Consider the following 16,057-nt stretch of genomic DNA (forward strand, 5'->3'; position numbering starts at 1 on the left):
GCAGCAGCTCAGTGAGAGTTCTACATGCCACTGGATCTGCCTCCTGCCCCTGCCACCAAATGTAAGTTTTGAACTAAATCTCTATTGTTCAATTTACCAATAAAGACTCAAGAGTCAGAGGCTGGGGTGTGAAAACCTGCTAGCTCAGAGAGGTTGAGGAGCAACTAGCTGATCTTCTCTCTTTGCCAGCATCTCAGAATGTCTTCCATCATTCCAAAGTCAAAAGCACTGCCACACTCAAAGTCCCTGTCTCCTACTGCCTATGTGTGTCTCTGTCTGTTTTCTGAACCCCCTCTGACTCTCTATGGTTACTTTCTGTCAAGTAGTTGCTGGATTCGCCTCCTTACCTAAGGTTGATTTTATTTAATTAACTCAAACACATATATCCTGCAACACTGTCTTTGGGATCTAAACCATGTTACAAAACGTAATTATCCCTTACTTTGCTATAATGTCTCTTCAGTAATGTAGTCAATATATTCACACCTTTCCTTTCTTAACAGCTAACTGAGAATATACATAGATCTTAATGACTTATAAATATCTTGATTATTTTGGAGAAAACAAGGTCTCTTGAAGGAGATCTCTTCCACCCTGAAAGGTGATATGTTAGGGACTCCAGTTGTTCCCTTAACAATGTGTTTACATTAAGGGCAAGCTGCAGTCAAGATTTCTTTAAGAGAACACCCTGTAAAACGCACACCAACTTGCTTCTAGAACTGACATCATACTTAGGAGAGCCCAGCCTGATTCTATACTAATGTGCTCCACTATTGATTGATTAGTCAGAGAGTAAATTATTATGCTCGGATTGCTGTTTGCAAGGTCTTTTAACTAGCTTAGAAAACAAACTAACAGTTCAAGAAAAACCTTTAAAAATGAATGGGTGCCCAAAGGACATAATTCACCGTCTAAGCAGTTTGGTTTGGTGCAAAAAAAAAAAAAAAAAAAATTGACTTCATCTAGTCCTTGGGGCTTCATAGCAATAAATATTGATTTGATATGAAAAATAGCCATGCACTATAGTTAATAGTATTAAGGACATTTTATCCGTTAAAAGAGGGGAAAATGCAGCAAAATATGAGCCCCGGGCTATGTTGCTAAGCAAACCCATGTATGTTAATAGTTTTATTTATAAAATAGTGGTCTCCATTGATCGGAAGCAGCCAAAGCTGCTGAGTCTGCATTTCACACGTGTTCTGATTGGCTGTCTTCTTGCCTCCCACACCAGTTTATTATTTTTAGTGGGTTTCTAGCAACACCCAGGGTTGTTTCTGTTTGGTTGGTTGGGTGGCTGATTCCATATATTGTTGTTTACACTCTTCTTAAAGCACCCTGTGCATCCATCCATCGAGCTGTGCTTTGCTTCCCATAGAGCCTCAGTACCAAGCCCTGTCTTCAGTGGACAGCGATGAATCCACAGTGTGTGTCAACTTCCCTCCCGAATGGCCAGCTATAGGAATACATGGTCACTGACAGAGGACAATGGGTGTACAGTGACCTGGACACCGCCCTTTACACACCAAAGACAGTTACTCAAAAGTCAGTAACTCACGTTCCGTTCTGTGTAAGGTGTTCCCAGATTTATGAGATGTTAAACCAGAAAGGCAACCTGAAAAGATTTGGCATCAAAGTTCCTTGGTTTATGTGGCCTCTGGTGTAGAAATCTTACAGTCAGATTAAATATGTGTCTCCTTCCTGTTTGTTACTGGATACTTCCAGGGGCAGTGCTGTCTCCCAGCGGGCAGGTTCATTTCACAAGACAAACCGCAATAAGCTAACGCGGTGAACACGCTGAAAACTTACGGGGTTCCTTGCTATCCCCCCACTTGCAAACAACACCGTCATCGGTGTGCTGGTCAGTTTTCACCATCAACTTGGAACACCTGAGACTCATCTGGGACGAGGGATCCTCATTGTAAGGATTGCCTTCATCAGCTTGGCCCGTCCAAGCTTGGGCATGTCCGTGGGGCATTTCCTTGATTGCTTGATTTTCCTGATGTAGGAACAAGTGCCATGTAGAGGTGCCATTCCTAGGCACAGGGGCACAGGCCATACTGAACAACTGCTCAGCAAGCCAGAGGGAAGAAGGCAGCAAACGATACTCTGCCACAGTTCTACTTCAGTCCGTGCTCTCACTCCCCAACGATGGAGGGTAACCGGGAAGTAAGAGCCCGATAAACCCTTCCCTCTCCGGTTTGCTTTTGTCATAGTGTTTATCAAAGTAACAAAAACGATACCAGAGCACACAAGGACCATCTCCATCCCCAGATCCCTGGGTGAGGGGCTCCTCAAACCTCATAGGATCAATCCTCGCACGGACCCCCTTTTCTTCTAGGATTCTACTCCATCCCCGTCTCCAGTCGCATTACTTCTTTGTCTCAGTTTTTCAGTTGGAATAAGAAAGGCGCCACAAGGTGCTTCAGATTTTGAAGTTACCTGTGTGGTCACACGGCTGGTGGATACAGAATCATTTGAAAGGTACATCGGATTTATATATAAATCAACCCAGGAGCATTTGGGTCCTTGAGAAACCTGTTTCAGCTGACGGATAAGATACCAAGTTTCCCCCTGAGTGAGCCACAACACCCCCCTGAGTGAGCCACAACACCCCGTCACAGCTCTTGGCCACCTGGGCAGCCTGCTATAGAAAGAAGATGGCCCGACAGTTGGCAGATCTGGGTTCTACCTGAGCAGGCCTCGGACCATCTGTGTGACCTTGAAAGAGGCACAGGGTCCTGGCAATTGACACAGGAACTTGGATCGTGGATTCCCAAGTTTCCTTCTGAGCTGCCCTTCAAGGAAAAGGTGTAGACCCACTGCGGAGCAAGATCCGCTCATCTGTGGGCTGTGACTCCTCTGACTCGGTGATGCTTTGCTGCCCAGGTAGAAGCTCAGATCTCCCACTCCACCCTTACGGATATGCTGCCATTATGCAGCTCTTCCGCTGATTGACTTTTTAATTAGAAATATGCATATTAGGTATTAGCTTGTCATTGCTCTAACACAGGCCCAAGAGAAGGTTTTTATTCCGGCTCGTAGATGGCTCTCACTTGTTGTCTGCTGGCACAGCTTTGGGTCTGTGGTGCAGGAGCACATGGCAAGAGCATGTGGCGAGCCTCTTCACTGCGCCCCTCCTTTGCAGCAGCCTTGCTCTAGGAACAGTCACTGCTGGGATGTCGTACGCCTTTGCAGAAGCAGGGGCATCAAAACCAGCATCCTAGTCGCTTCTGTTGCGGTGATGAAAACAAAGATACTGTAACAAGAGGGAGTTAAGGGGAGAGAAGGCTTGTGTCAGCTCACGGGTCCAGGTTCCAGTCCATCACTGAGGGGAGGTCAAGGCAGCAGGGGCATGAAATGAATGGTTGGTCACATTTCACATTTCGGGCAGTCTAAAGCAGAGAGAATGAATGGATGCATGGATGATACTCAGCAGCTTGCTCTACCCTTCTAAGGGCCAGAACCCAAAACCAGGAAATGGAAATGGCACCACCCACTTTCTTCCCACATTAGTTAATGCCATCCTAACCACCCCCCACCATCAGAACTGATCATCACATGTGACATTAGCACTCAGTTTGCTCTGGAGTCTCATTTTCATTGCTCTTTCCCAATGACACCTGTTAGCTGGTGCTCACACTAGAGATTGACCGGTTCTTTCTTTTGTCTAGCTTTCTTCTTTCAGGTCACCTGCACAACAGACATCGGAAGTGTTAGGACTTCATTGTTCCGGTACGACGCCACTACTGGATGTGGTAAGCATTTCTCTTGTCTTGTGTTCAGTGTAGCAGCTACTCACTTTCCTCCAGGGCCAGGCGGACGTCTACACGTTCACTGTAGCCTCTTTTTGCAGAAACTGTAGGGTGCCATTAAAATTAGAAAGAAGAAGGAAGAACACTTTACAGATCCTGATGAAACTCCTATTAGACAGGGAGTTCATATTATTTTCAAAAGCCAAGGCAGTGAGTTGTCGAGTGTGTGGCAAACATCAGAGAGACAGGACTAAACCTCTCTTCTGAACAAATATTTTATCTGAAGACTCTCATGATATCATATACAGAAAGGTAGTAGAGAAGGGCTCTAGGGAAGATGAGAAGATGGGCGACAGTGGGTGGTCAATTCACATCCTGAGGGGCAAATGAGGTACTGGAGTCGGAGCCTAAAACGGTGAACTGGGGACCTTTCTGTCTGCATCCTTCTCAAGGTATGATGACGTAAGGGCCAAGGAGGTGGCTCAGTGAGGAAGGCACTTAGCACACATTCACGAGGGCCTAAGTGTGAGTCCCCAGAACCCACGTACAGCCACATAGGGTAGCATAGTTTGCAATCTCAGTGCTTCCAAGGCCAAATGAGAAGTGGGGACAGGAGAGTCCCCAGAAGCTCACAGGACAGCTAGCAAACTACAAGGACTGACACACAAGGCTGTCCTCTGATGTCTGCGTGTTTCCATCCAACACACACACACACACACACACACACACACACACACACACACACTAGGTATCCCATTTCCATGCTATGTTTATTTGGGTATACCATATATCTCAGACTTAACATGGTCCCTGCAATATAGCTAATCTCATTTTATTCAGAGCTGTGAGACAGAAAAGGCTTCATTTGATAAAAAAAATCCAGTTGCCCAGTCGGACAGTGGAGGACATAGGGATTTACTCAGGAGTGTTCTAACATTGTGTTGCTCACTTGCCCAAATGTGGTTTTCCTACCAACTCTGGGCCCCAGACATTTTCTTCAACTGTGTTTCTTTGGCTCCGTGTGCTAATTACACAGATCCTAGGGTTGCCGACACACACAGAAGGGAGGGCATGGGGATTGTGTCATTTAAAGATGTCCTGTCTGGTGGCTGTGACACTGGGACCCAGCAGCACCTGCTGACTGGTCCATACCGCATGCACATCAAGACCAGGTTTCTTTATATCCAGCTCCCCCCACCAGAACTCATCCCCTGACTACACCTCTGGCACTGGATGAGCAACGCAGGAACCCTAAAGTAAAAGTGTAGTCTGAAAGAAAGAGGGAAGGCCAGGCGATCCCGTTTCAGCCTTTGTCATAGGGCAGAACTTCCAGTCAGCTTGTGAGTACAGATGGAATTTCCCACTGTGGACCCTGGGCTGAGGGTGGCTCTCTCGTCTGGAGGCGAGCTTTTGGCAGAGCATGGGGGAGAAACTGTGGACTGTGCCGGCTCAGGGGTGTGCTGCTCAGCCGATTTCTCTAGTCAGTTTTAATTTTTGTGATATAATTTCTAAAGAGTTCCTGCTCCGTTGCCTGGAGGCAGCCTCCGAGCAGGGGAAGAGGCAGGAACTGTGTCTCCTACTGCTGTGAGCTTTCCCCTCTGAGGTTCCCCTCGGGCACCCTGCCCTTCATTCCGCACGTACTCCTGAGCAAAGAGCACACATAGCCCATCGGATCAGTCTCTGGGGTCCCAGCCCCATGCCACACACACAGGAACTTAACCCTTCTTGTACACAGCCACAGTTCCATTTCCCAACACCACACGCCGGTTGGCTGTGAAGAGGCTGTTAACCTGCTGGAGCTTTGTCTTCAACTTTTGATTTCAGATGTGAGAAGAGGCCCGGAGCGTCAGTGACTTTTCAAACTATGTCACTGATCAGTAGAGTTGGGCTCACAGAGGTGTAGCCACCTCTTAGGGTTCAAACTTAGTTTGCGTCACCCTTATACAAGGCCCTGGTATGTCTTCCCTACTCTCTGGTCCTGATCTCCTGGAATCAGGGAGGTGTCCCAGGAGCAGAGATTTCCACACCCTCAGCTTATCCTCTGCTAATAGCATTGGCATTCAGAGGGCGGGGCTTCAGCTTTCAGATTCTGGCCAGCCACGGTGGCTGTTTGACAGTTTGTGAGCCTCGAAGCTGTTCTCAGTGAGGGGATGGGTAGCTGATCTAAGATCCTCTCCCTCTCAGTTATCCAGCCTGGTGGCATGATTACACTGCCTTATACTCTTCAGTAGGGACCCCATAGCCGCCTTTCCCGTGTGCCCCTTTCTGTCCCCCAGACAGAAGATCAGATAATCCTACGACTACTTAATTTCCATATTCAGAAATCCTAACTTCTCCTCGTGTTATTTAGCTTTCCTTCAGTGCAGCAGAAGACCCAAGAAAATCAACGTCAAGGAAGGCTATTTGGGAATCCTGTTTCAGAGATTTCCATCCACAGTGACATGGCCCTCTTGTCCCCGAGTCTGAGGCTAAACACTGTGGTGAGAAGCATGTGACGGAGCATAGAAGCTTGTCTCATACCTCATGGCAACCACAAAGCAGAGACAAATGGGTCTGGACCAAGTACACCCTTCAAGCCATGCCTGCAGCGACTTACTTCCTCCGACCAGGCCCACCTCTCAACAGCCTGCTAAGCCACAGACTCAATAATGGATTTGCCCACTGGTGACACAAGAACCTTGATGATCTAGTTACCTGTCACTGTCCCAGCGAGAGAGCAAGCATTCCACACAGATCCCAACTGGAACCCTCCCTGAATGCGAGCTTTGACTGGCTGTGGGCTAATTCGATAACACCAACGATGGCACACAAACAGATCCAGGAAGTGGTCTTACTGCTACTTCTCTCCATAGGACACACCCCCAGTGCATTTGAGATGCCGATTTTACAGAGCTTTGGGTGATTATAGGGCAGGTGACAAGGCACGGGGAAATTGTTAGAATGGGCTGCTGACATTCACAAATGAGAAGATCTGATGTCTCCAAATCCAGTTTACTGTCTCATGACTACCAAGCACCTTTCTAATGCGATGGTGACCTGCAGCGCTGTGACTGCTTACTGCATCCCTGTAATGTATTGGTGATCTGCAGGGCTGTGACTGCTGGTTGCATCCCTGTAAGGTGATGGTGACCTGCAGCACTGACTGCTGGCTGCATCCCTGTAAGGCGATGGTGACCTGCAGTGCTGTGACTGCTGGCTGCATCGCTGTGACTGCTGGCTGCATCCCTGTAAGGCAATGGTGACCTGCAGCGCTGTGACTGCTGGCTGCATCCCTGTAAGGCGATGGTGACCTGCAGTGCTGTGACTGCTGGCTGCATCCCTGTAAGGCGATGGTGACCTGCAGCACTGTGACTGCTGGCTGCATCCCTGTAACATATTGGTGACCTGCAGCGCTGTGACTGCAGGCTGCATGGCTTTAAGGCGATGGTGACCTGCAGCGCTGTGACTGCAGGCTGCATGGCTGTAAGGCAATGGTGACCTGCAGCACTGTGACTGCTGGCTGCATCGCTGTGACTGCTGGCTGCATCCCTGTAAGGCAATGGTGACCTGCAGCGCTGTGACTGCATGACTATAAGGCGATGGTGACCTGCAGCGCTGTGACTGCTGGCTGCATCGCTGTAAGGCGATGGTGAGCTGCAGCGCTGTGACTGCTGGCTGCATCCCTGTAAGGCAATGGTGACCTGCAGTGCTGTGACTGCATGACTATAAGGCGATGGTGACCTGCAGCGCTGTGACTGCTGGCTGCATCGCTGTAAGGCGATGGTGACCTGCAACGCTGTGACTGCTGGCTGCATCGCTGTAAGGCGATGGTGACCTGCAGCGCTGTGACTGCATGACTGTAAGGGGATGGTGACCTGCAGCGCTGTGACTGCTGGCTGCATCCCTGTAAGGCAATGGTGACCTGCAGTGCTGTGACTGCTGGCTGCATCGCTGTGACTGCTGGCTGCATCCCTGTAAGGCAATGGTGACCTGCAGCGCTGTGACTGCTGGCTGCATCCCTGTAAGGCAATGGTGACCTGCAGTGCTGTGACTGCTGGCTGCATCCCTGTAACATATTGGTGACCTGCAGCGCTGTGACTGCAGGCTGCATGGCTGTAAGGCGATGGTGACCTGCAGCGCTGTGACTGCAGGCTGCATGGCTGTGACTGCTGGCTGCATCCCTGTAAGGCGATGGTGACCTGCAGTGCTGTGACTGCTGGCTGCATCCCTGTAAGGCAATGGTGACCTGCAGTGCTGTGACTGCTGGCTGCATCCCTGTAAGGCAATGGTGACCTGCAGCGCTGTGACTGCATCCCTGTAAGGCAATGGTGACCTGCAGTGCTGTGACTGTCTGCTGCATCCCTGTAACGTATTAGTGATCTGCAGTGCTATCCTTGTGGCACTGCAAACCAGCTCTAGCTCATGTATAGTTAGAAACAAGCACAGGAGACTCATTTCACTCTCCAATAGCAGCATCGTGAGCCATGAGACCACTTACAGAAAGAATCTTTTTCTTGTCCCATGTTTTTCAGGCCTACCTAGTGCTGACAACTCCTGGAGAAAAGAAGGGAGCAGGGACCAAGAGCACAGAGTTCTACAGTGAGCTGTGGTTCTTTGTGGTGATTGCCTTGCTGGGACTGATCTTGCTGGCTATTTTCCTGTCCCTGATTCTACAAAGAAAAATCCACAGGGAGCCATGCATCAGAGAGAGACCTCCCTTAGTGCCTCTTCAGAAACGAATGACTCCACTGAGTGTCTACCCACCAGGGGAAACCCATGTGGTATGTAGGGAAAGAAAGCTTTTTCCTGGTGTGACCTGCTTTTCGCTTTTATAAATTCTCTTATCATTCTAATGCTTTCTGGTGAAGTATTTATGCAAACATGGATAAATTAACCTTGTCCTTTCCCATTTAGATACCCTTTAACCTTTCGTTTAGTAGCTCTTGCCATGACTTCCCTTCAGTACTGTGTTAACAGTGGTAAGGATGGGCAGCATTGTCTTTTTCCAAAAGAAAGCTTTTACCTTTTGCCCGAGTATGTGATAGCCTTTATTATAAATGCTCTTTAGTCTATGGAGGTATGATTATGTGTGCAATTATTTGGTAATTTTACATGAATTTTATCAAATGCCTTTTCTGCAAAATGAACCTTATGGTTTTCTGCTCTTTCTTCTGTTGATGCAGTATATCACTTTTTTTCATTTGTACATGTTGAACCATTCTTGCATGCCTGGGACCAGCTCAAGCTGATCATGGTATATGTTCTTTTTGATGTGAAAAAAGAAATGTTATTTTATAAGGCAATTTCTAATAATATGTTCTTTTTCCTTTCCTTTCCTTTCCTTCCCTTCCCCTCTCTCTCTTTGTTTCTTTCTTAGTTTTTTCAAGACTGGGTTTCACTATAGTTTTAGAGCCTATCCTGGTACTCACTCTGAAGACCAGGCTGGCCTTGAACTCACAGAGATCCATCTGCCTCTGCCTCCTGAGTGCTGGGATTAAAGGTGTGTGCCACCAACGCCCGGCTGACTTCTAAAAGGAGTTAAAGATTGGTATCTTATGCAGTTTGCATGCAGGCTGGAATATTGGTTCAGGTCTTATGGTATGTAAGCATCAACTTGTACTTTGATCACTAATATGTAATGAGAATGTTTGCTTCTTTGTCCATTGGAAATATGAGTCTACAGCTATTTTTGTGTGCAATAGCACTGTATGCTCTATTGTATTGGTTTCAGGACCCAGGTAATGTTAGCCTCATAAAGAGTTTGAAAGAGTTTGGTCAATTTGAATTTCTGGGATAGTTTTCAAAGTATGAGAAGTAGCTATCCTTTGAATGCTTTCAGTAAAGCCATCATCAGATCCAAGATATTTTAGAGGAGAGATTTAATGTTTTTTAGAGATATGCTTGTGTGTTTGTGTGTAAGTGAGTGCAGGTGGCTGCAGAGGCCAGGGGTTAGATTCCCCTGGAGCTGTAGTAATAGCTGGGAACAAAGCTCGGGCCCTTAAGGGCCATGAACAATCCTTATAGTGAAGTCATCTTCCCAGTCCCAAATGAAAGAATCCTGTGGCTTCCACACCAGTTGCTGGTTTCTATTGCCCCTGGTATTCTTAGATTGCAGTTTTAATCTACAGTCTGAGTAGAACTGTGCTTTGTTGAGATTTAACTGCTCTATCCTCAAGATCCTGATGAGGGGAATCTGTGTGCTGCTGCTGGATGAAATGTCCGGTAACTGTTAGGAGTGTTTGTTTTAAAGTATGGTTCAATGCAGCTGTTTCTTTGATGATTTTGCATTTGCATGATGTGCCCAATGGGGAAGTTTGAGTGTTGAAATGTCCAGTTCCTACTGAATTAATCTGTCTTTCACGTTAGAGCTAATTTTACTTTGTATTGGAAAGTCTCATGTTGGGCATTGTCTTAGTTACTTTTCTATTGCTGTGGAGAAGCACCATGACCAGGGAAACTTAGAAAGGATTTAACTGGGGGCTTGCTTAACAGTTTTGGAGAGTTCATGATCATCATGGCAGGAAACATAGTAGCAGGCATGCATGGCACTGGAGCAGCAAAGGAGAGTTTACAAGCTGAGAAAACCATGGTGTGGGGAAGTAAATGGAAATGGCTACCCGCTTTGAAACCTCAAAACCTACCCCCTAAGTGATATACCTCTTCCACCAAGGCCACACCTCCTAATCCTTTCCAAACAATTCCACCAACTGGGGACCATTCTCATTCAGACTAGGACATTTACATATATTTACATTTTTCTGCCATCTCCTTGAACAGATTCCTTTCTCACTATAATTGCCTCTTTGTAAAGATTTTAGTATCTGTTTTTATCTGAAATGAACGCAGCTTTTCCTGAACCTAAGACCTTGAACATACCAGGAAAACATTATGCCACTGGGCCACATCTGTCCTCCCCCACCCCCTTTTGGGGGGGGGGTTAAGATAAGATTTCCTAAGATTTCCTTTGTCTGCCCAGGGTGGCCTTGAATTTGTGATCCACCTGCTTCAGTCCCCCAACTACCAGGGATTACAACTCTGAACTAGGAAGCTCAGATCATTTTTGGTTCCCATTTTGTGTGACATATCTTTTCCCAAACTTTTATTTTTGGTATACTTGTTAGATCTTTATAGTAAAGCAATTGAGTTTCTTATAGGCAGCATACAGTTGGGTTCTAGGATTTTTGTGGCTTGTTCTTGTTTTTTTAATAACTAGGAATGCCAAAGATAGTTTGCAACTCATAATCCTCCTGCTTCTGGATACCATTTACTTATATATTTATATTATATACCACTATATCTGACTTTCAATTAATTCTTAATTCTGCCAATCTATATTTTTTGATTGGTGAATTTAATCCATTTATGGGCAAGGATGTTATTGATAAAGTAACTTACTCCTGTCATTTTAATAACTATTTTGTTTATTTGTTTGGCAGCATCTAAGTTTAAATCTTTGGGATGCTATTTCAATGAGTCTTATTTTCATGACAGCAGTTACCATCCCTTCGTTTCTAGTTAGGATTTCCTAGTGTTGGAATTCCCTAAGTTCCTTCTTATCTGGGAAAGACTTTACTTAGTTTCCTCAACTGTATTTTAAAAATGTAATTTAAAAATGTAATATCATTCTCTTCTAGCTGTAAGTTTTCTGTGAAAATCCTGCTATAGATCTGAGTAGCCCCTTAATGTTTTGAGAATTCTTGGTCAACTACACAATATATGTCCTTAAGGTCTATTCTGGATGAAGCTACTTTGGGATGTCTTTCAGACTAGGACATAAATCTGAATATCCCTATCTCTGAGGATTTTTAAAAGATATTGTTTTTATGTATTTATACAATATATTGATCATATCCATTCACCATTATCTCTCTAATCCCCACTCCCCAAATCTTCTTCGAAACTTCATGCTTTCCTTTTTAATTTGCTATTAACACAAACCCCAATACAACTAGTGATGCCCACATATGCACGGATGTGTGGGCCTATCCAGTGGGGCATGGACCTACAGTGGCCACATCCCCAAATAAGAGTATGTTTCACTCTCTCAGCAGCCACCAACTGCCTATAACTCTTCTGATAGTAGTGATGCATTCTAGAATTTTGACTGCCAACAGCTACGTCCTACCCAGAAAGTCAGTATTTCACAGACCCCTCCACCCCCAACCGCCACCAGCACCTGGGAAATTGTCAGGCATTATTTTATAAAATAGTTTTTTTTTCAGCACCTTTCTCCCTTTCTTCACTTTCTCTAAGTCTCAAAATGCAAGTGTTAGATCACTAGAGGTCTTGGTAGTTTCATCATTCTTGGTTCACTTTCATCTTAACATCTGCTAGTGTGGGAAGTTCAATTATAATTTTTCATTTCATTCATGAGAGACTCCTGATTGGTTCTTTGAATGGTTCCTAGCTCTTAGTGGATTCCTTGCTTCCCTCCTGCATTGTCCCATCATTGCTTTGTGCTATTCATCTGTGTATATAACATTTTCATTTAGGCATGTGTTCTGCCAAACTGGTTTCACAAGCCAATACGGGCAGTTCTGAGGCTTGTGAATTTGGTCTCTAGAAGTCCTGGAGCTTCAGAGACTGGAAGGAGATGTTTCTGTAGGGAGAGCTGTTGTGAGGGTAACACTGTTCAGGATTTGATGTACACGGACTCTTGCCCTGATCCCCAGGGAGCCCTTTTCTCCCCATAGCTACAGTCTTAAAATTCCCAACTAGGAGGGAGAACGTCTATAGATTCTGTTATGAAGTACAGGTGCTGACTGGTTAGAGCCACTGGCTACTATGTTTCTGTAGTCAAGGGGCTTAGCACCCAAAGGCACAGATGCAACTAGCATGTCCTTGCTATTCCGAAGTTGCTGGCTGAGACGGGAACTCCCCTAGCTCACAGGCGGTGAAAGATAGGTGTGTCCCTAGAGCGACCTGCCGGCTTTTCCGGAACCTTATCAGCTCTAGCTGTGTGAGCGTGGATGAGACCAGGCATTTCCAGCAGTCAGTACAGTCCAACTGTGGTGTAGAAAGGTCCTTCCCAATTCATGAGCTCATTGCCACAGTGGGTACTAGACTTTATACTGCAGGATCCTAAGAGAGCAATCTTCCTTCCAGGAAGGTGCAGGTACACAATGGCCCAACGCTTTGTGTGGAGTCTATTATTTGACTGCCAAGATGTCATCAAGAAGGGGCTGTTATTGTTGCTTGAGTTCTGGGGAGGGCAACTCAGAGTACCTTCCTTGGTTCATAGGAATCGTTTCTCTTTTTAAATTTGTGCCAAGACTGAGCGCAAGGCCTTGCCCATGCTAGCGAAGGGGGTCTGTCAATGCTAGCTGGGGAGCTGTAAGTATCATGGATGTCTCTCTTGGGTTGCTGTTTGCTGCGATGGTCTACATTACTGGCACTTGCTCACATGACGCCAGGACCCTGGTGACAATGTCACACACTGCAACTCTCCAGCCTCTAGGGCACCTTCAACTGGTTGTTCTTGCTCTTTGGGGTTCTCACCACTTTGCTTTGCAGAATTCATCCTCTCTCCTTTAAAGTTTCCCACTAGTGACTCAAACTCTTCTCTGTGGTAGACCTGTGTGAAGGGTACTTCTTGGCCATCTTGGCTCTAAACCCCTGAAACAGCATTAAACAAAGATTGATGCACCCATTTGTTTTTTATTCTCAGTTTGACTCTGTGGCTGATATATCTGATGTGACCAGCAATGTCACCCTAAAAAGTTACACCATGCACTTTGAGGTACCTCTGTGTGCTGCTCGGATGCCATGTGATTTTTGCATGCTGTGTTGACTGTCCATGGAGAAGCAGAAATATTTCACTGATGGGACATTAAATCAGAAACTGGCTGTTTCCGTCAGCTAGGATTTACCCTAAGATCACATCTTATAATTAGCGAGATTTTTGCCTTGCTGGTGGTAATGACAGAGCTGATGACTTATGGACTCTAGATTCCTACAAGAAGGTAAATATGGGGGAGAGGAGGAGGAGGGATCACTTCCTATACCGGTGCAGAACTCTGAAAATGAAATATCTATTGGGCAACCATGAACAACATAGATTCACTTTCGACGAGAGGGAAGAGAAGTTGAAGAGACAGGTAGGCTCTATGTCAGTGTATAGTTAGAGAGTACCTTAATCCAGTCCCGCCCCCTGGGTTCACTGCTAGGCACAGCAGTCCAGGGGCTCACAGCTCCCAAGTTCAAGTATTCTGTTATCCGCCCATCTCTAACAGCTGCTTTCCTTTCCAGGGATTGGCTGACACCAGAATCCCTCGGTCTGGGACGCCTTTGAGCATTCGGAGCAGCCGAAGTGTGTCCATACTGAGGATCCCAAGTCAAAGCCAAATCAGCCAGGCCTACACCCAGGGTTCTCTCCACCGCAGCGTCAGCCAGCTCATGGACATTCCAGACAAGAAAGGCTTGGCGGATGACTCGCTCTGGGAAACTATTATGGGCCACAGCAGTGGACTGGTGAGTTGCTTCCTATCCACATGCCACGGCCCTTGAGCACTCCCTATAGCACCTGCCCAATTATGTTGTAGGTTTTAAATGGCTGGGGTGATTGTTAAATGGATTTTTTTGTTAAAACATATAAATGTACTTAATGCAACAATGAAGACACAAATGGAACATTTCACATAATCCTCACACAGTCTAGGAAGGGCTGTTACCACAGTTACAGAAGGAGTGTAAGGTCAGAGGTGAGTGGGACCAAACCAAGGACACAGGAGCTGTCTTTTTGTGGGACTGTGATCATAGACTTTAACTGAGACCACTGAAAATAATGGCCACGTGAGCTTGGCTTGCTTGGTGTGCCAGTCCTAGTAAAGGGCAGTGTGCAGGAGGCAGTGGACCCTGTAATGGTGCCAACCCCTGGCAAGCTACTGCTTGTATGAAATCATAACATTAACCCTGTTGATAAATGCAGCACACAGAGCAGGGAGCAACAGGGCATAATAGCTTGTGTCCTGGCTTTTACTCTTTTTGAATGAAGTTTTTTAAATAAAAAACTACATATACACTGATTCTAAATTTCCCTACTCTATAGTTAACCGAGGCTCACAGAGGCTAAGATCTTGTACAGTGTGATCTCTAGCTGTGTGCTGAGCTAGCTGGCAGCTCACGTGTGTGTGTGTGTGATTCCTTCAGGGAAGGGAATTTAGAGGAACGTCTAAATCTGAATCCACATACCAGTCTTGAACATAGTAGGCAGCTTTTAATTCCCTGAATATGTTTTATATCACAGTGAGAGACTGTGAGGAGTGAACATTACTGACAGGAAGTACTGTAACCAATGACTGGTTTGCTTTTCAGTATGTGGACGAAGAGGAACTAATGAATGCCATCAAGGGTTTCAGCTCGGTAACCAAGGAACACACCACCTTCACCGACACCCACCTGTAAAGAATGGAAGTTGTAACAAGGAAACCTGGGGTGCATGGGCTGTACCCTGTTTTTTCCAGTTATCACAACATATCATAAAAGCTGAAAAACAACAAAGAAGCAAATTTTTTTAATTTTTCAATTTTTCCTATGAGGACCTAAGAACTATTACTTCTCTGATTGTCTCAGATAAGGAATTCTATCAACATGTAGATAGATGCTTGCATTGCCTCCTGGTTTTGTGGATGATAAAGCAAGCAGTTCTCTGGGTTCGGCTGGTGACACCGGGCCATTTCAAGACGGTACACACTTGTTATCAGCAATGAGATGCCACTGGTTAAACCCAAGCAAGTCTGCTAAGAGGAGACTGAAAGCCCATAAGCAATACCCATGCTAGCAGTCACAGCTCCACACTGAAACACACATCACGTGGGAAAGGATCCCACAGAACAGGTGTGGTTCAGCAGCATGCAGCTCTCCTAGCTGCTCCTAAGGGCCAAGCAGCTCATGCCCACAACCCAGGCTGTGACAGCTGGAAAACCTTCGCTTGTTACAGAACTAAAACTGTGAGATCGTCAGTCAACTTTTCATAAATTATTAATTTCTCTTCCTGGAAAACACTATCAGAAAACCTTTTCTTCAGTCTTAAAAGTCTTAGGAAATTTTTCCGAGTTTATGTGACAATATCTTGTGGACCTTCATAAAGGACAAACACTTATTTTGCTTAAAAGCCACTATTTACTCCCATAATCGAATAGTCTACGGCTACTGTTCTTCCAGGGTACTGACTGTCATCCAAACTTGAGGCACAGCAGCTCCTAGTTACTTGCCACCCTTAAGTGTCAAAGCATAGACCGGGATTAAACACTTCTACCCCTTGTCTCAACTACACACATCTTAACATGCATTTTCCTGCCTTGCCAAAAGTTTTATACCTTTGGGAA

At 45.8% G+C, this 16,057-nt stretch overlaps 1 protein-coding gene across 1 annotated transcript in view; it reads left to right on the forward strand.

The window, feature by feature from the left end:
• Nucleotides 1–15,134, forward strand: part of Ush2a (usherin) — a 669,744-nt gene extending 654,610 nt beyond the window's left edge. The window contains 6 exon segments of the mRNA XM_041635252.1: nt 1,376–1,430; nt 1,432–1,541; nt 3,672–3,775; nt 8,264–8,512; nt 13,980–14,201; nt 15,045–15,134. Coding sequence (XP_041491186.1) covers nt 1,376–1,430; nt 1,432–1,541; nt 3,672–3,775; nt 8,264–8,512; nt 13,980–14,201; nt 15,045–15,134 — 830 coding nt within the window.
• The last annotated feature ends 923 nt before the right edge of the window (nt 15,135–16,057 follow it).

The sequence above is a fragment of the Microtus oregoni genome, unplaced genomic scaffold (genome assembly GCF_018167655.1).
Source record: "Microtus oregoni isolate MIOR12 unplaced genomic scaffold, Mior012 000047F_ref0000412, whole genome shotgun sequence".
Taxonomy (NCBI): Eukaryota; Metazoa; Chordata; class Mammalia; order Rodentia; family Cricetidae; genus Microtus; species Microtus oregoni.